We start from the raw sequence: 20383 nt of genomic DNA, 5'->3' as shown, positions 1-20383 counted from the left end.
CCACAGGAAATAAAATAAAAAATGCAGACCAGTTTAATCGCTCAACTCCATAAATATCGGCATACATCTATGAATCTGGCCCACAGACAGTAGTCAAACAATGAAAATGGCAAGGTCTTTGAGGATAGATGAAGCAAAAAGTAAAAAAGAATTCTGTTTTACTATAACATTCCACTGCAGAACTTTTAAACGGTACAATGTAATTGAGTATTTATTTCCAATTCCTTTAGATTTATAGGGGTGGGCAATAAGCACCCCCCCTCCAGCTGTTGTAGAACTACACATCCCAGCATACCCTGCCACAGTCTTACTATTAGGCCATGCTAAAACTGTTGCATGCTGGGCTTTGCAGTTCAACAATGGCTGGAGGGCCACTTATCGCCCACCCCTGCTTTAGTTAACATGTGATTGTACATTCCGCAACTCATAGAGAGTGTTACAAATAATACTGATACTATATTGGACAAAAAGCTATAATGACAAAGTTTAAAAAGTCAGTTACTTTGCTTTGACATAACAGGTTATATTAATTTAACTGCCAGAAATCAAGAATCAAAAATAGGGATTTTTGTTTCATGGGGACTAGCATAGGGATTCTAGTCGCCATAAAAAATATTAGGGATATGCGCCGACCCCCGTGTTTTGGTTTTGGATCTGTATCTCCTTCAAGGTTTTGGATCTGGATTTGGTTTTGCAAGCCACCCTCAAGTGTTTTGGTTTTGGATCTGGATTTTTTAAATAAAAAATAGATAAAAAGTTTTAAAACAGCTAAAATCATGTAATTTATGCAATCCAAAACCTGAAATTCGGATTTAAAATCCGAATTCCGGACCGCAGAAAGATCAGAAGCGCGACCCGGATTTACCCGGATCTCCTCAATAGATTAAAACCGCGACTCGGATTTACCCGGCATCACGAAATTCTGGTAGATTCGGATTTCTGGAGAACCAAACCGCACATCTAATGCAGAGTTAAACTTCTGCACTTTCACTGAGATACTGCAAGACAGAGAAGCACGTCTAACCGCAGAGTGTTAAAAAAACCTACATCTATGAAAATAGAGAGACTTAGTTAAGACTTATTTTTTAGATTGTTTTAATTGCACCAGTTTCAATACGTGTTCATGGCCAATAGTGAAGTTACTTGCTCTTGTACTGTTCACCAGAAAAGTGACGTAAGTTACAACTCAAAGTGATTTTTTTAATTCAGGTCAAAATATTTTTGTTATTGTCTCATTCACTGTAGCCTGTATCTGTATCATCAATGGCACAATATATGAAGAGGGCGAGATCATATCCAAAGAAGAACAGTCTGGAGTTTGTATTGTGATAACCTGTGTCAACGGAACAGAAAAGGTTGAAATTGATGTCTGTTCCACTGCAATACCCACAACTTCATCCACCACTGCTGTTACCACTTCTCCGACAGCCAGTCTGACCACAACAGGTAATGCTTCCACAGATTCTTCAAGTTGTTGTCTGTATCCTGTAGATGCTATCACTGTAATAGCATTATAATATGACATTTAGGGCTGGATTCAATTAGCCGCAAAAAATTGCCGCCAGAGAACAAGTTCTAGTAGCCTTAGATTTTTACGTGGAGAGCTAATCAGTTAAAAGCTATTTTCCTTGCGCAGTAAATCCACGTCTACTGCGCGTTAAGCCATAGATTCCCGGTATTTGTGCCTGGAGCTATGGGTTAACGTGTTTGCGGGACCCGCCATAAGGTAACATCGTAGATTTCTGGTCGAGCCTCCCTCAAGCTTCAACAGAAATCCATGTTAAGGGCTGCCACGGGCTATAATTGAATAGCCCCAGCCACTGCATTAACCCGCGATTAATTATCACGGCTATTTGAATTCGTCCCTTAGAGTAATTTTATCACATATGTTGCATTTTTGGCATATTGGTTGCTATGGGCAACATCTCCACTTCTAAAAACCCGCACTTTAGTAAATATACCCCATTGTGTATTTATAGTTTCTTGTTGATTTGTAATTTGCTTCAAAATATGAAGACATCATAAAATATAACTTCTATTTTCAGTCAGCACCACCGTTCCTCTGACCTCAACAACCCAACAATCTTCAAGTAAGTACTTCTACTACTCTTACTGCGCAATGATTCTTTACCAGGGCACTATTTTCTCTACTGAGCAATTCATGATTATAAAACAAAGTATAATTTCTAATTCTTAAATGTATTGAATTTCCTGAAATATGCACACAACATTAAGATGGGAAATGTAATAACACAGGCACTATAGGGGATGGTCGAAATGCCACTGGCTTCCCGACTGTCTAATCCTGGCAGGGGATTTAATGACAGGCGTCGAGCTCCCAACGCCTGTCATTTTACCTATACCGGGAGCCCAACGCCCAGCATACCGACCGAAGGTAAGCCAGGCGCCGGGTGCGGACAGCTGCAGGGGGGGGTTAGGTTAGGGGCTCCCGGGGAGGCCTAGGGTTAGGCACCCTCCGGGAGATTTAGGATTAGGCTAGGGAAAGGGGAGGTTAGGGTTATGCACCCGCGGGGGGAGGTTAGGCACCCCCTGGGAGACTTAGGTTTAGGCTGCGGGGAAGGGGGAGTTAGGTTTAGGCACTTACAGGGGGGGTTATGGTTAGGCACTTGAGGGGGAGATTTGGGTTAGGCACCCTTAAGGGAGGGTTAGTGTTAGGGGGGGGGTTAGGTTAGTAAATAGTTAAAATACTTACCTGTCGGGATCTTCACTGACGGTCTTCCAGCACCAGACTTTCAGAGTCAGTCCTGGTGAGTAACTACGGGGGACAAAAGACGTAGGGGTCCCCCATATTTTGCACAAATAGCACTGGGCTCAGTGAGCCGATCCTGGTTTTGAAAATACGGGGGACAAAAGACGTAGGTATCCTCCGTATTTGCCAAACCAGCACTGGACTCTTTCTAGCGGGGTATTGCCATAGCTGGGATATCCCCTGTAATTACACAACCAGGACTGGCTCTGAAAAGTCCGGTGCTGATTGCACTTTTAGGGGGGAACCCATGTCATTTTTGAAACATTTTTTAACACTGATCTGTACATGCATCTGTGTCATTGACACTGGCTCATTCTAAAATTCCAGCATGAAGAAGGTCTATTATTTTGGGGATTTGAAGTTCGATTTGAAGTTCGATTTTGTGTTCCATTTGGAAATGGACATGAAAAATCGAACATGAAATCACTGTTCAAATTCGAACCAAATTGAATTTGATTTAGAAAAGGCTTCTAAAATTTAATTTTAGTAAATAGGGGATTTTGACAGGGATATCTACATATTATTTGATTAGATTTGAGGTGAGCTAAATCGAACATAAAATTGAATGCAAAATCAAACTCTGATAAATATACCCCATGGAGAGAGAGAAAGCGGGTCGAGATAAAGTACCAACCAATCAGCTCCTAACTGTCAATTTACATGCTGTGCTTGAAAAATTACAGGAGCTGATTGGTTGGTACTTTATCTCCAAGGCTTAGTACATAGACCCCACAGACTGTAAAGTGACAGAAGCTGGTTATTACTTTATCTCTGTCCAAGGTTTACTACATCTTCCCCATGTCGTTTTTCTATCAGAAGAATTGTTAATAAATGTTTCTTGTACTTATGACTTGGTTGGATGTAAGTGTATCTGAGTGTAAGTAAACTTGGCATAAATCTGCTCCATATACAACTACAGTAGTTCAGAGCTGGATGCATATTTGTGATGTCTCTGACAATATACTAGTTTTTATGCACAGCTTTTTAGAGCTTATTTTTGTGTTGTACATGCATCTAGTGGAGCCAGAGCCTCTATGTCACCAGAAAGTCTCATATTGTTTTCTGTACTATGAACCATTCATGTATATTCTGTGGTTATCTGCTATGTCTTGTGTCTTCTCTTGTGCAGCTTGTGTTTATGAAGAGGTGTGCCAATGGACACAGTGGTTTGATGTCAGCAAGCCAGGGGAAGATCTGGATAGTGGCGATTATGAAACATACGATGAGATAAGGAAACATCATAAATTCTGTGATTTGCCCGATCAGATTCAGCAGATTGAATGCAGAGCAGTGAATGCACCTGATGTCAGCTTGGATGATCTGAATCAGAACGTTCACTGCAATATATCATATGGACTCATCTGCAGAAACAGCGAGCAAGAGCTGGACGATAACCTCTGGCAGAAGTGCTTCAACTATGAGATTAGAGTAGACTGCTGCAGCATTGAATGTATTCATTCCACTACACCTACCACAACTCCCAGTACCACAACACCAACCACCACAACACCAACCACCACAACTCCAATTGTCACTAGTACATTTACTACAACTCCAGAGTCTACAACTTCAACACCAACCACCACTACTCCTACTGTCACTAGTACATTTACTACAACCCCTGAGTCTACAACTATAACACAAACCACCACTACTCCTACTGTCACTAGTACATTTACTACAACTACTGAGTCTACAACCACAACACCAGCCACCACTACTCCTACTGTCACTAGTACATTTACTACAACCCCTGAGTCTACAACTACAACAACAACACCAACTACTACTTCTTCTCCAACTTCAACCACAATGGAAACAATAACTCCAGGTGAGATGATGATGTGTTTACAGTTGTACACAAAATTAAATTACAAGCATGGTTAAAATGTTTGGATGTAAGGCTTCTAAACTCAGTGTATGCAAAGCATTGTTTAACACTAGGATAGTAGTGACCAATGTAGAATTTAGAGGACAGTCAGACAAGAAGCCAGTTGGAGCTTTGTAAGATACAGGCAAGATATGCACTCAATGATCTGTGCAAAGTGCTGGGAGATTCTGAGTACAGCAGTCACTTTATAAGAGCAGTGAATAACTGGCCTCTTGGCTTCACCCAGCCCAATGCTTGAATCCATTGTTTAAGTAAAATATCAATCGATGAAGCAAGATGCACCATTGTTGGTTGGGACCACCACTCCCCTAACAGCAATATCTAATATGTAGTGCTTTGATCCTTAAGCAACAGTTTCAACATAGTGGTAAATATTTAACTCCTGATTTCTTTAGACTGTGTCCCTGACTGCTCATGGTCAGAGTGGTTTGATGTGAGTTATCCTAAATATGGAGACGATGGAGGAGATTTTGAGACCTATGAGAATATCAAGAATGCTGGCCATGTTGTGTGTGAGAAGCCAGAGAACATTTCCTGCAGAGCACAGAAATACCTGGATACACCACTGGAAGACCTGGGCCAGAAAGTGACATGTGATGTCTCCTATGGCCTCATCTGTAACAACAAAGACCTAGATGGATTCTTTCCCATGTGCTTAAATTATCAGATTACAATATACTGCTGTAAACCACTCCCAGATTTCTGTTTTAGTACAACCTCTACAGGTCCCACAACAAAGACCACAACCTCTGTGACTACATCACCAACAACCATCTATATTAAGTCTACAACTCCCACAGAGACAATAACTACCACAACATCTGCGACAACATCCACAACCTCCGGTAAGGGTAAAACAAAATTTGATCTACAATACGGCACAGAATTTTACAATGGGAACCAAAACATATTTACATATTTGAAAGTAATTTAATAATAAACTTGTGCAGCATCTACTATATAACTATGATCTAAACTGTCAGAACCACAGGGTTTTGAGTTTCTGGACTGGATCTCTGTTCTGGAGCTGGTGAGGATTTGGAATGTAAGAAACTTGGTGGTCTGATAAAGTTCCTATGCATGGAGTAGAATTGGACACAGGCACTGAGGAGTGGGAATGAGATGTATGGAAATGGAGATAGAGTGGCTAGTCAGGTATGGAATAAAGTCTCTAGTGTAGAAACTGGATAGCAGTCTGGAGATGATTGTAGAATCATGAGGAGGATGTAGAATATTCCACTAAAGGAATTATTGGATTACTTGACAGAATGCCCAATGTAATAGGTTAAGAGAGACACTCAAGTTGATGTGGCTGAGCAGGATTCCGGAATGGGACCGGCTGGAGAAACTACTTGACTGGGACCTGATGAGCAGGATTCTGGATTGGGACAGGCTGGAAAAACTACCAGATTGTAACCAGTTTAGCAGGATTCCGGATTGGGACTGGCTGGAGAAACTACCGAATTTGGATCAGCTGAATAGGATTCCGGATTGGGACCGGTTGGAGACACTACCACACTGGGATGGGCTGAGGAGACTACCGGACTGGGTCCGGCTGAGCAGGATTCCAGATTGGGACCGGCTGGAGAAATTACTTGACTGGGACCAGCTGAGCAGGATTCCGGATTAGAATAGACCGGAAAAACTACCAGATTGTAACCGGCTGAGCATGATTCCGGATTGGGACTGGCTGGAGAAACTACCGGACTGGGATGGGCTGAAGAGACTACCGGACCGGTATCAGCTGAACAGGATTCCACTGAAGAGCCAGATACAGGCATTTTTTAACTGCAGGCATAAATAACTGTGTCTGAGTCACAGGAGCCAAGTGATGCTGGGTTAGCAAGATGTTGTTCTGGCAATCTGTCAATGCAAGAGAAAGTCCTTTTATAGATCTTGGTGAGTTTTCATTGGCATTGAATGTTACAAGGCAAAAGCCTGAACCGCTAATGGCTACATCGCTGTCAGGTGACTGGAGCCAAGATGGCGGCACCCATACACGCAGGGACACCAGAGTCAGTGATGACTGTGCCAGAGAGGAAGCGGCAAGCACAAGCAGAAGGAGTCATGAGGACTCGGGGAGTACTCCGGGGACAGGCAATGGTCGGGTATGGGACGGTCTGGGTTCAGATGGAGTTGCAGCCAGGTTTGTGACATAAACTCTTCACCAGTATATCCTTCTTTGTAAACTAAATTTCCAGCAACCAAAGAGCAATAGTGAACAATTACCAGTGTTGTATGACAAGAAATGTTATTCAAACATTCTCATCACATTAACACATTCATTTAAATTTTAGATTTTTGAAAACTTAATTACTGTTTTTTTCTCCATGAAGATAATGTGAATTTATTTTACTGTTGACACTAATAATGTACAAATCTGTTAGCCCACTAAATAAATGTGTTCTTTGCTTCTAAACATTTCAGAACATACAACTCCAACATCAACTACACAGCAGCCCACAACTACCAGCCTCACTACTACCAGTGTAACAACAACTACACCCCCGATTGTCACTACCACAGAGTGCACCACTGAGACCGAGGAGACAACTCCATGTAAGTGTTTTTAAGGAATACAGGTTAATCTTTTTTTTCTGTTTCACTTACTTTCAAGTTTGACATTTGTACATTTCAAAGGTGAGAGTAAGTCAGTAGACATTGTTGCTGATTCACATTTACTTTCTAAATTAGTCTTGATATCTTTTCATCCCTTCAGTAATAAAATGAAATAAATTAATTTATAGTAAATTACTCTAATTAATCATCTTCACTTTCCCTAACTGTAGTATAGGTCTGTCCCAAACCTGATCGGTCCACTATGGGAGATCCTTCTTTTCAAACATAAAGTAACCAGGGTGAAGTAATTGAAATATATCTCTAAATGTAAAATATGGCTAAATAAACCCTGCCGCAACTCATGCAGACTGATCTGCCCCCAAATGCCTACTATTTGGGTAGCATTGCCCATTTTTGTCCCTTTTGACGTCCATGTATTTGGACTGTGTCAGGATAGTTGTGTGGTATGCCAGAAACATAGAGTATTATAGACCTTGTTTTGGTTAATATTACTGTATGAAACTATCCTGGTTATTCTTTGATCTCACTATGATTTGCAGAAGATGTTACATTGATTTTATATTCAAGAAGTTCAAACACATGTTCAAATTTTGTAGCGATTTGATGAACCAATTCCAGAAATGTTATGCGGCTGTTTCAGGCATTTGATTTAAGATCAGTGTTTGTCTACTAGCTCTTTCATTGTTGTTTGTCATTGATCTCATCACAGTGCTGCATGTGTACTCTAATTCACAGGTTCTCAAACTCGGTCCTCAGGACCCCAAACAGTGCATGTTTTCCAGGTCTCCTCAGAGAGAAGGGTATTCAATTAGATACAAAAAGTCGGAATATTTTCACCTGTTCAACTTTTCGCCTCATTTGCCTGTTTCAGAGGCGAAATCATTCCATTCGCGTCCCCGCTTTTCACCTAATTCAATTGTAAAACAGGTGAAAATGAAATTACTCGAATGCGGAACAGGTGAAAAGTACTGAAAGAATTTGGGAAATCATTCTGTACCCCAAAAAAAGATGCACTAGCATAGGGAATCAATGTAAATGTGTACTAAAAGCCCTAATAAATGTGTTTGGGGTACTTAAGTTGCGTAAATTTCTTGCCATTAGCGTTTTTGTAAAAGTGGTGAAGAATAGCATTAAGCAGTATTTTTTGGTGAAAATAAGTAGTCCAGTCAAATTTGGGGTATTTGAAAATGGGTGCTGGCATATTATTATGTCTCTAAAGTGAACTTTTAAAAAACGCTGCATGCACTTCTTTTCACATGCAATTCATTGGAGAAACTTTTTTGGAGAATTCAATGCATTGAGTTTTCGCTTAGGCGAAATTGTCCTGGAATTGAATTTGGCAAAATTTTCTTTAGGCGAAATTTCCGCAAAAAAACAGATGAAAAAGGCTTTTCGCCTCTAATTGGATATGGCCCATAATCACAAGTGTAATAATTAGCTCTACCTGTGGATCTTTTAAAATGTGTCAGTGAGTAATGAATACACCTGTGCTGGGTGACCTGGAAAACATGAACTGTGTGAAGTCCTGAGGACCGAGTTTAAGAACCACTGCTCTAATTTATTATGAACTAGAGCAGTGTTTCCCAACCTTGGTCTTCAAGGCACACTAACAGTCCAGGTTTTAGTGATATTCAGGCTTGAGCACAGATGGTTAAATCAAAATAACTTAGGTACTAATTAAAACACCTGTGCTCAAGTATGGCTATCCTCAAAACCTGGACTGTTAAGGCCCCCATACATGAGAGATTGATTGCAGCAATCGTGCAATTTGCAATCTATTGTGTAGAAAAATCTTTCCCTTTTTCAATCGATTGTGGCAATTCTGCAATCTGCAATCAATTGAAAAAAAGGAAGATTTTTATACACAATCGATTGCAAATTGCACGATTGATGCAATCAATCTCTGATGTATGGGGCCTGTAGTGTGCCTTGAGGACCGTGGTTGGGAATGCCTGAACTAGAGTGCAAAATGGTGCTGTTAGTACTAGTTTATTAATACACTGTCATTTTTATTTCAGTACCTAGGTGAGTGTTTTTCAGTTCCCCTCATTATTTCCTAGCAGCTATAATGGTAGGGTGTTTTCCCAAATTGAAATGCATATATGACAGCTGTGTTTAGTACCTAGGGCCTGATTCTGAGTTAGGCAGATCTCTTAGCACGGATGCAAATGGCTTTTGCGTACAGCGCATGCACAGAAGTGAGTTTACGCATTTGTGTATATGTCTGTCCTATTTTAAGTTAGACAGCAATTGGCCCTATATGTCTTTCCATGAAATAAGTCACAGAACTGGGTGGTGACAGAGCGATTGCACGTGACCACCCTGACTTGTGGGAGTGTCATGGGAGAGATGTGGGCGTGTATGAAAAGCTCTGTGCGATTCTGATTGATGCGTACAGGGAGGGGAAGACTGTTCCTGATGGATTTCTTACACAGAGCATGGGGCTGATGCAATATTAATGATGATGGTTGCGTAAAATCAATGGGCGGCACAAGTTTACGCTGCCACACGCACAATCTCCTGCATTAGTTGAATGGAATCTCACAGTAGCATAAGGTAGTAAATCAGGCATCCGTGGCAGTCACAAGTACAACCACTTTCTATGCAACTTACTATATGCCCTTTAGGGTCATATTCAATTAGAGGCAAAAAGTCAGAGGTCGGACTTTTCGCCATCATCTCCATTTTTCCTGGGGATAAAGTATCACGCGCAGGCCCACGTATCCTCGTATTCAATTAGGATTCGGCGAAAACGGGACCCGGTGGAAAGGTAAGTTTCAAAAAGTCCTGTCACTTGTGGGGAAATCAGCCTGACCCCCCAAAAGATGGCCTGACATGGGGGATCACTATGGGTATCCCCGAATTGCCCTGCAAAAGGTATTTGGGGTTTTAAATGGCCGCAGCAGGTGCTTTTATGCATATTTATAGAAGTGGTGAAGAATAGCATTTAGCTTTTTTTTTTTTTTAAAACAACTAGTCCCATCAAATTTGGGGTACATGAAAATGGGTGCAAGCATATATTGAAGTCCCTAAAGTGAACCTTAAAAATTCTTAAAAAATCCACCTGCCACAACCACCCGCATTCTAGAAAACACCTGCCGCATACTAGGGAACCACTCCGGAGTCGATTTCGCTAGTTTAGAAGTTTGTCCCCCAAAATGAAAGTACCTTGTTTGGGGTGTCCTGAGAAACTTTTTTAAATTTTTTTGACACAGAATACCTTTTGAGGGACAAGGTACTTTTTTTAAGTCTGCACCCCAAAACCCCAATTCTGCACTATTTTTCACCACCTATTCAGTGGTGAAAACTTATCCCCGTTTTTTGACAAAGACTTTTTGCACCTGCGAAAAGTCTTTGAAATTGAATATGGGGATAAGTGAAAATGGCGAAAATGACGTAATCGGCTTTAAATTATCGCCGATAACCCGTTTTTGCAGCCTAATTGAATACGGCCCGTAGACTCTATTTTCCACACATTTCAGCTCTACAGAATTTTAATTTTAACTATTTCATTATGCTATCTATACTGTAGTCAACAGAGCTCAATTTTGCCCTACCTTGTGCAGTGTTGAAACCTATGAATAATAGACTTGCACAGTTGTGCTTAACCTAACATTTAAACACATAAAAACATAAACTTGCATAATACTCAACCTCATAAAAGTCAGAATTTGGTGATTTAATTAATATTGGTCAAACCCCCTATCCATATAAGAATAGCCAGATCTGTAAACAGATGAACATGGAAAAAGTATATTTAAAAATCCCTTCAAAATGTATATGTGAGAGTTGTAAATGGAGTTGATTAATGGCCTAATAATGGATTGAGAATAATATCGAATTGGTCAAATATCCTTTCATGTTAGAATAAATTGGCCTTTAATAACTGAAATAGTCAGCTTGTAGGAAAGATGATCATGTGATGGATTTGTATCCTGGTGCTGCAGAAATTGTAGTTATTATGTAAGGAAGCACTGACAGTATATGCAATAAAGATATGGGCCCTGATTCAGAGCCGGACGCTCTGACCAGAGCGCTCGCTCTGAATCAGGGCCCACCTCCATAAATATGGAGCGTCCTCCTGGACGCTCGTATAGCTGTGGGTCACCACCCACAGCATATATGAGCGTGCAGGATGATGGTCGCGATGGTCTTGACCATCGCGACCATCGCCAGTGCGAGCTGAAGCCTACGGTTGAGTTTCTCAACCGCAAGGCCAGGAGTGATTTTGGCTCTATCAGAGCCAAAATCACTCCCACTGACATCACTAGTGATGTCAGTGGGGCCGGCTTCTGACGGTAGGCGTTCCCTTGGGAACGCCTCCGTCTGGCAGGCACGCTCCCGGCACGCCCACCAAAGGGGGCGTGCTGTCAATCAACATCGACAGCACGCCCCCTTTGATCAGACACAACGAGCGAAGGAAAGTCCTTCGCTCGTCGCGTCTCGCGCATGCGCACGACGGAGCTCCCTCCGTCGTGCGCATGCGCAGTGCACACCATCGACCCACTTGTGAGTGGACAGCCGCTCGCGAGTGGGTCTGAATCAGGCCCATGGTTCTTTCAGTAATTAAAAATAAAAAATGCATTTATTAACAGGATCAAGATACTTACAATGTTACAGTTGCTATTACATGGTCGGTGTTGGTCTGCACTCTGCTCAGGGGTTCAGATGAAAATCCTCAGCAGAAAGGGTCCACCTGGTGCTGTGCTGGATCCGTTTAAATAAATGATGTAATGCTGCGGTACAACTGACACACTGAGGCAGAGCCAACCCTAGCCAAATTAGTGCCCTAAGTAAGATTTTGGCTGATGCCCCTCCCCTCTCCCTCTATGTTGGACCCCGAATAGGGGTGTGGCATCACAGAAGGGGGCACGATATCGCTGTGCTGTGCTCACCTTCACCCATTGTGCTGTGCTCACATCCCCCTTTTGTGACTCCAGCCCCAGCCTAGTATTTTATTTTTTATTTCTTGTGTAAAAACATTTACAATAAAACACATATCTTTTTTTTTTTTAACTGTATGCTTCTTCTGTCTTCTCCAGGGCATCCTTTTCAGGTTCTTGATGTTCCTCTCTCTGTGTCAGGCTCCTCTTCAGCCATCTGCCATTACAGCTATCCTGCTCCTGCTATCTTTTCTCATTAGTGCAGCGCATCTGACATTCTATAGGGCACGTTCTGCCCTCACTGCACAGCACCCCAGGCTCTCCCCTCACTGCACAGCGCCTCAAGCTCTCCCCTCACTGCACAGCACCCAAGCTCTCCCCTCACTGCACAGCACCTCAAGTTCTCCCATCACTGCACAGCACCCCAAGCTCTCCCCTCACTGCACAGCACCTCAAGCTCTCCCCTCACTGCACAGCACCTGAAGCTCTCCCCTCACTGCACAGCACCTCAAGCTCTCCCCTCACTGCACAGCACCTCAAGCTCCCCCCTCACTGCACAGCACCTCAAGCTCTCCCCTCACTGCACAGCACCTCAAGTTCTCCCCTCACTGCACAGCACCCCAAGCTCTCCCCTCACTGCACAGCACCTCAAGCTCTCCCCTCACTGCACAGCACCTCAAGTTCTCCCCTCACTGCACAGCACCTCAAGCTCTCCCCTCACTGCACAGCACCTCAAGCTCTCCTCTCACTGCACAGCACCTCAAGCTCTCCCCTCACTGCACAGCACCTCAAGCTCTCCCCTCACTGCACAGCACCCCTCACACATCACAGCACCCCTCTCCAGGACAGCACATCTCATCCAGCACCCATCTCCCAGCACAGCATGTCAGCACCCCTCACTCAGCACCCCTCTCCCAATACAGCATGTCAGCACCCCTCACACAGCAACTCTCTCCCAGCACAGGGGTTAGGTACGGGATGCTGGTGCTCGAGATCCCGGTGGTCAAAATCCCGATGCTGACATGTCGGTAGGTATCCTAACCCTCCCTCCTCGGTGCCCAAACCTAACTTCCCCCATAGTGCCTAAGCCTAACTTCCCCCACCCTAAACCTAACCCTCCCCCCTTAGTGCCTAATTTAACCCCTAATCCTCCACTAGTGCCTAACCTTAACCTGTAACCCTAACCCTAGCCCTCCCCCTAACCCTGCTACTTACCTTCGGAATGCCGGCGGTCGAGATTCCGGTGCAGGGATTCTGACAGGTGTCAGGATTCCGGTGCCGGTATTCTAAGCAATGGCATCCTGATGCTGGGATATTGACTGTATCCCCAGCACAGCATCCATCTCCCAGCACAGCACCCTACACCCACCACTTCTCTCCCAGCGCAACATGTCAGCACCCATCTCCGAGCATGGCATGTCAGCACCCCTCACCCAGCACCCATCTCCCAGCACTGCATGTCAGCACCCCTCACCCAGCACCCCTCTCATAGTACAACATGTCAGCACCCTTCTCTCAGCACCCCACTCCCAGCACAGCATGTCAGCACCCCTCTCCCAGCACAGCATGTCAGCACACTTCACCCAGCAAACTTCTCCCAACACAGCATGTCAGCACCCCTCACCTAGCAGCATGTCAACAGGGGCGTATCTACCCATTGGCCAGGATGGCACTCGCCAGGGGCGGCAGCCAAAAGGGGGGCACCGCCCAGTGGTGTCACCTGCAGCTACGGGATAGATACGCCTCTGTAGCCACCCGCATGCACCGGCCGGGGGGAGGCTCGGCTGGGGCACTGAGGGTGCTAGGCCAGGCCCACGATGCTGCGGCTGCCACCAAGGGGACAGAGCGGAGATGAAGGTGTTCTCTAGTGTGGGAGTCTGGGTCGGTATGCTGCAGGAGCCGGAGATCGGATGCCCGGGGAGGGAGTTTTGGGAGGAGGGCGGCGGCATGACTCTGACAGAGCCCATTGTGTGCCAGCAGCTGGAGCTCCACCATTGCGTGGCCTCGTCCTCTGTGGAGGAGCTGAGCAGTGAGCACAGAGCAGATGATTAATAAAGTTTTTTTTACACAAGGCGCGCGTGACGTTATGACGTCACGAGCGCCGCATTGCTGCTCTCACTGAGGAGCCTGCCGCAGCCATACCACATCGGAAGGTATGGTAAGTATCTGTGTGGTATGCAGGGGCTGGATGTGGGGGGAGAAGCAGAAGGGGGATGCCTTTGGACACAAAAAAGAGATGGCTGGGGAGAGAGAAGGGGGGAAGGCTGTGGAAAATGAAGGGGGATGCCTGGGGACACAGAAAAGAGATGGCTGGGGAGAGAGAAGGGGGAAAGGCTGTGGAGAATAAAGGGGGATGCCTGGGGACACAGAAGGGTTTGGCAGGGGACAGAGAAAAGAGAATGCTGGGGACACAGAAAGTGGAAGGCTAATGGCTGGGGAGAGAAGGGGGAAAGACTGTGTAGAATGAAGGGGGGTGGCTGGGGAGACAGAATAAAATTATTCAGGAAATTTGGAGGGAGGGGGGCGCTAGTCCATTATTTTGCCAGGGGCGCACAGACCCCTAGATACACCCCTACATGTCAACACCCCTCACCCAGCTGCTGAGCACAGCTCACAGCAGCAGCTGAGCCAGCAACACCCATCACCCCTCAACCAGCCAGCACACAGAGCAACCCTCAGAGCATTTAGCTCAGAATCCCTCATACATACATGCTGAGCTGACTTGAGTTTGATTCCCAATGGATCGCTATTCTGCTTATATACGCATGCAACGCAGTTGCTACTATCAGCGTTGACATGTAAATGTTTGCATTCGCATTGAGGGCCTGATTCAGACCCGGTCGCAAGGCTGCGTTCGCACACAGCTTGTCGATGTGAAAATATACTAATGCCCGCATACGCAATGTAACCGCAGCACAATAAGTAGACACCCAACACTACATAATGCCGCCTACTTCCCTTCACTGACGTTCTCGCCAGACATCGAAAACATCGGTAACATCGGGGACCATCGGACCCACACGCACAAGTTGTGGTTGACCTGACCCTGCCACAGACATTGCTAATGTTTGTGTGTGTAACTAGACATCAGGATGCGTATGCCGTCACTGGGGCCTAATTATGACTGCCCATGAAATGGCATCTAGACGCCCAGGCATGCCTGCGTTTCTCTGACCACACCCCGTCACCACCCTCAAATGGTCACTTCTTGTCAATCACTGTATGAAGCCTCTGTGTGCTCGCTGCGGTCGATTCCCGATCGCAGCAGCTGGTTCGTGCACTGAGATGTATATGCAAACATCGACAGGCTGCGTGCGAATGCAGCCTTGTGACCGGGTCTGAATCAGGCCCTGAGATTGAAGCCTGACATAAAGATGCCCACTTCCCCTTGCTCACATCCATATACTTGACCAACATAGTAAAACAATCGGTAACATCGAGTAACATTGGACAGTTAGGGAAGCCCAGACCTTACTCAGGAATTGCTTACTTTTGTGCACGGTATGAGGTCTCAGACGGCATCTAGTATCGCAGTGGATAATTTATGCACGTCCATGCAACGGCATTGAAATGCACTGGCACACCTGCATTCACCTGACCACACACCCCTGTCACCACCCACAAACGGCACTTCCTATCAATCACTCTGCCATCGGTCTGTGTACCCTCTGCGATCACAATTCCTAACGCAGCTTCTAGCTCGCCTATGCGCACTGTGATGCATACGCATGCAACTTAATCGACCAATTGTGTGCTTATATGCAACTACGTTCCTTGCTGAATCAGGCCCTTAGTCAAAACTACATTTTTACAGAGCTCTCTTTGCCAGGCTGACTGTGAAGTGATTGATGAGAATACATCTGCATTCCACCGTCCGCTCCTATAGTTGTCAGTCCGTGCAGCCCGCTGGTCCAGGACTCCGCAAAGACCCATGGGAGATGGAACTGCTGTGGCTGGGCGTGCGCAGCCCCCCAGTGGCCATTTCACTTGCTGTTCGCTACTCACTCTATGTTCCCCGCTACAACTGCCAGCTGCCCGTCTGCTGCATGCTGAACTATGTGATCGGAGCTGAGCTTCGATCACGGAAGCCAGTGCCACACCGCTGCCCGCCAAGTGCCCCAAACACTGCTGCTGGTCCTAGGCTTGGGATGCACCTAGTTTGAGGTTTATTCTGTGCTTCTTGGTGTGTTTAATCCTGAAATGTAAAAGAGTAATGCTCTGGGGTTCCCTTTTAAATGTAAGGCTTAAACACGTCGTGAAGCAGTGGCTACTACAGGCTGCCGCTTAGTAAATAAACCCCTTATTTTCGTGTTTCCATCTGAACCCCTGAGCAGATTAGACAACCACACAAGTAGTACTTGTAACAGCAGCTGTTAAATTCAAAATATTAAGATCACTGAACAAAAATTTACATCGGAAACCAAGCTCACAGAAATGAATAAATTCACAGACAAAGATAAGAAAAGACAGTGACTAAGGGGCCTATTCATCGTCGAAGGCTGTATGGCCTCCGATGATGAAGTTTTGAACTCGCTGTGAGAGATACTTTGACTGAGAAGACACCTATTTTAGGTCCTTTTATGAACACCAAGGGTGGCTTTACTATTCTTTTCATATTTAAATGTTAATAGGCAGCTATACAGCTATAAATGTTTTCCATTTTTGAATTCATAGCTATAAATACATCTGATGTATTTATATTTTCTTCAGCACCTGACTGTATCCCTGACTGCTCGTGGTCAGAGTGGTTTGATGTGAGTTATCCTAAATATGAACCCAATGGAGGAGATTATGAGACCTATGAGAACATCAGGAATGATGGCCATGATGTGTGTGAGAAGCCAGAGAACATTTCCTGCAGAGCACAGAAATACCCGGATACACCACTGGAAGACCTGGGGCAGATACTGACATGTGATGTCTCCTATGGGCTCATCTGTAACAACAAAGACCAAGATGGGTTCATGCCTGTTTGTTACAACTATGAGATAACGGTGTACTGCTGTCTCCCACTACCAGATTACTGCATATCTACAACTCCTCAAACCACAACAACCACAACGCAGAGTACAACAACGTCAGTAACAACAACACCAACAACTACTGTTACTACGATTACAACTACTCCCGAGACAACTACTCCAGAGATATCTACTCCCACCACTACAAAGACCACAACCACGACAACTGAGAGTACAACATCTGTGACTACGTCACCAACAACCACCACTACTGAGACTTCAACCATTCCAGATATTACAACTACTTCAGAAACAACTCCCACCACTACAGAGACCACAAGCACCACAACTCTCAGTGCAACACCATCTGTGTCTTCCTCAACAACAAGCACCACTACTGAAACTACACCAGAAACTACAACTCCATCCACTACAAAGACCACACTTCCAACTACAAGTAAGAAAGAAACAGGGGATCAAAAGTTTTTCCTGTAAAACACAGTGATCTGCATTCTATTCTGGGAGATCTGTTTTGCAAATAATAAATCTGATTAAAAAAAAGAAAGTATAATATTAAAAAAAACAAAGATAAAGAGGGGTTGTGGCAACAGTCGACAGTAAAATTAGCATCATTTTCAATTCAAAGAGTTGCGCTCAAAATTTGTATATTTTCACCCATATGTGGACAGGAAGGGAAATAGCATATGTGTCTAGTTTATGCTAGAAACACATCACAGACACTTACATCCCACTTGTACTCATATTGTAATCTTTTTATATTATATGCACTTAATGCATAAACAACTAGGTATCAATAAAACTGTTACAACATCTCTAATACAGCAGACAAATCTTCACATCTAATGTAGAAAACAAAGAAATTGTTTTACTTATAACCTGTACAATAGCATAATACATGCCAAGCAATGAACAAAAGAAACAATCAGTGTCGGCAAAGGGTTTGCAAATAGCCAATCACAAGTGGTTTGTCTATTTGCAAATAAAACGGCTTCCCAAGGTGTATATGCTTCTATTCCCCGGTCTGCATCTACTTGTAGTTGTGCTAGTGTGCCCTTACTGTATTTGAATCCCGAATATCCAGGCGCAAGCAGGTACAAGTTGCAGAATCACGTACAGTAAATCTGCACAGGTGCTTATATGTGTCCTCACTTGTCTGAGGAAGCACAGAACAAATTCACACAATTTACACTACAGATATTAGTGTAGTGCTTATTCTGCATCAGAAGCAAAGTGTAGTATGTTATGTGTCATGTGACATTCGGGAATGTTCAATAGTTAGAGCAGATGTATAAAAATTACGCAGCACTAACACACAGTATAAGATACAGGAAAAGATATCGCTGCAGCCAGAAAGTGCCAGTAGAACTATTAGAGAGTCACAATGTGACTGTTGCTTTGCCCAGACAATATTTTAATTGTTAATGTACAGTAAGTAGGATGGAGCAGAAATTGAGCCATTTTGAAGATATCTATTTTTTTTAAACTTAATGAAATGTAATAAAACAGATTATTAAAGCAGTTGGTATGTGATATCACAGTACTTACTATGTCATTATAACTTTGGTAATATTTACTTTCATTTGGAATTTATTGCAGTGTAATTGAAACATACAACAGTAATGCAGAGAATCTCCAACTGAGTGAAAAATTCTTCAAACTTGGAGCTCTTTTTTTACTGCAGTACCTATGACAGCCTAGAGGGGCGCTCTCTTTCCCTACTATTACTTGTCATTTGTATGAGATATATGTATTACCTGAAGTATAACCTTTATCCTATATTGTCTCCTGTGTTCACATATTCTATTGATTTACTGTGTTTAATAAACATCATCTAAGTATTCTACACCTCAGTTGGCGAATACAATTTCACAGATATAAACAATAACTACATCTGATGTATTTATATTTTCTTCAGCACCTGACTGTATCCCTGACTGCTCGTGGTCAGAGTGGTTTGATGTGAGTTATCCTAAATATGAACCCAATGGAGGAGATTATGAGACCTATGAGAACATCAGGAATGATGGCCATGATGTGTGTGAGAAGCCAGAGAACATTTCCTGCAGAGCACAGAAATACCCGGATACACCACTGGAAGACCTGGGGCAGATACTGACATGTGATGTCTCCTATGGGCTCATCTGTAACAACAAAGACCAAGATGGGTTTATGCCTGTGTGTTACAACTATGAGATAACGGTGTACTGCTGTCTCCCACTCCCAGCTCACTGCTTATCTACATCCCTTCAAACTACCACAACGCAGAGTACAACAACGTCAGTAACAACAACACCTACTACTGTTACTACAATTACAACTACTCCTGAGATAACGACTCCACCAGAGACACCTACGCCCACCACTACAGAGACCACAACCACCACAACTGAGAGTACAACATCTGTGACTACGTCACTAACAACTATCACTACTGAGACTACTCCAGAAACTACAACTCCATCCACTACAAAGACCTCACCTCCAACCACAAGTAAGAAAGAAACAGGGGTTCAAAAGTTTTTCCTGTAAAACACAGTGATCTGCATTCTATTCTGGGAGATCTGTTTTGCAAATAACAAATCTAATAAAAAAATGTATAATTTTTAAAAAACCAAAGAAAAAGAGGGGTTGTGGCAACAGTCAACAGAAAAATTAGCATATTTTCAGCCATATGTGGACAGGAAGATGTATCCCAGCAGGGAATAATAGCATATGTGTCTAGTTTATGCTAGAAAGACATCACAGACACATACATCCCACTTGTACTCATATTGTAATCTTTTTTTATTTTATATGCAGTTAATGCATATGCACAACTACAGTAGGTATCAATAAAACTGTTACAACATCTCTAATACAGCAGACATATCTTCACATCTAATGTAGAAAACAAAGAAAATGTTTTACTTATAACCTGTACAATAGCATAATACATGCCAAGCAATGAACAAATGAAACACAGTGTCGGCAAAGGGTTTGCAAATAGCCAATCACAGGTGGTTTTTCTATTTGCAAATAATACGGCTTCCCAAGGTGTATATGCTTCTATTCCCCGGTCTGCATCTACTTGTAGTTGTGCTAGTGTGCCCTTGCTGTATTTAAATCCAGAATATCAAGGCGCAAGCAGGTACAAGTTGCAGAATCACGTACAGTAAATCTGCACAGGTGCTTATATGTGTCCTCACTTGTCTGAGGAAGCGCAGAACAAATTCACACAATTTACAGTACACAAATTAGTGTAGTGCTTATTCTGCATCAGAAGCAAAGTGTAGTATGT

The 20383-nt window shown here is 43.6% G+C and overlaps 1 protein-coding gene across 1 annotated transcript in view; it reads left to right on the top strand.

Annotated features, from left to right (window-relative positions):
* The window catches only part of MUC2 (mucin 2, oligomeric mucus/gel-forming), a 139562-nt gene that overhangs the window by 58286 nt on the left and 60893 nt on the right, over positions 1 to 20383 (top strand). The window contains exons 28-36 of the mRNA XM_088471030.1: positions 1246 to 1446; positions 2046 to 2090; positions 3900 to 4505; positions 5057 to 5512; positions 7089 to 7226; positions 13548 to 13574; positions 16835 to 17191; positions 17396 to 17542; positions 19022 to 19597. Of these exons, the coding sequence (XP_088327156.1) occupies positions 1246 to 1446; positions 2046 to 2090; positions 3900 to 4505; positions 5057 to 5512; positions 7089 to 7226; positions 13548 to 13574; positions 16835 to 17191; positions 17396 to 17542; positions 19022 to 19597 (2553 nt within the window). The remainder of the gene's footprint in view (positions 1 to 1245; positions 1447 to 2045; positions 2091 to 3899; positions 4506 to 5056; positions 5513 to 7088; positions 7227 to 13547; positions 13575 to 16834; positions 17192 to 17395; positions 17543 to 19021; positions 19598 to 20383) is intronic.

The sequence above is a fragment of the Taudactylus pleione genome, unplaced genomic scaffold (assembly GCF_031769625.1).
Source record: "Taudactylus pleione unplaced genomic scaffold, aTauple2 ptg000109l, whole genome shotgun sequence".
In the NCBI taxonomy this organism is placed as follows: domain Eukaryota; kingdom Metazoa; phylum Chordata; class Amphibia; order Anura; family Myobatrachidae; genus Taudactylus; species Taudactylus pleione.
Note: the sequence above shows the minus strand (reverse complement) of the source record. Positions and strands in the feature narration are given on the sequence as shown.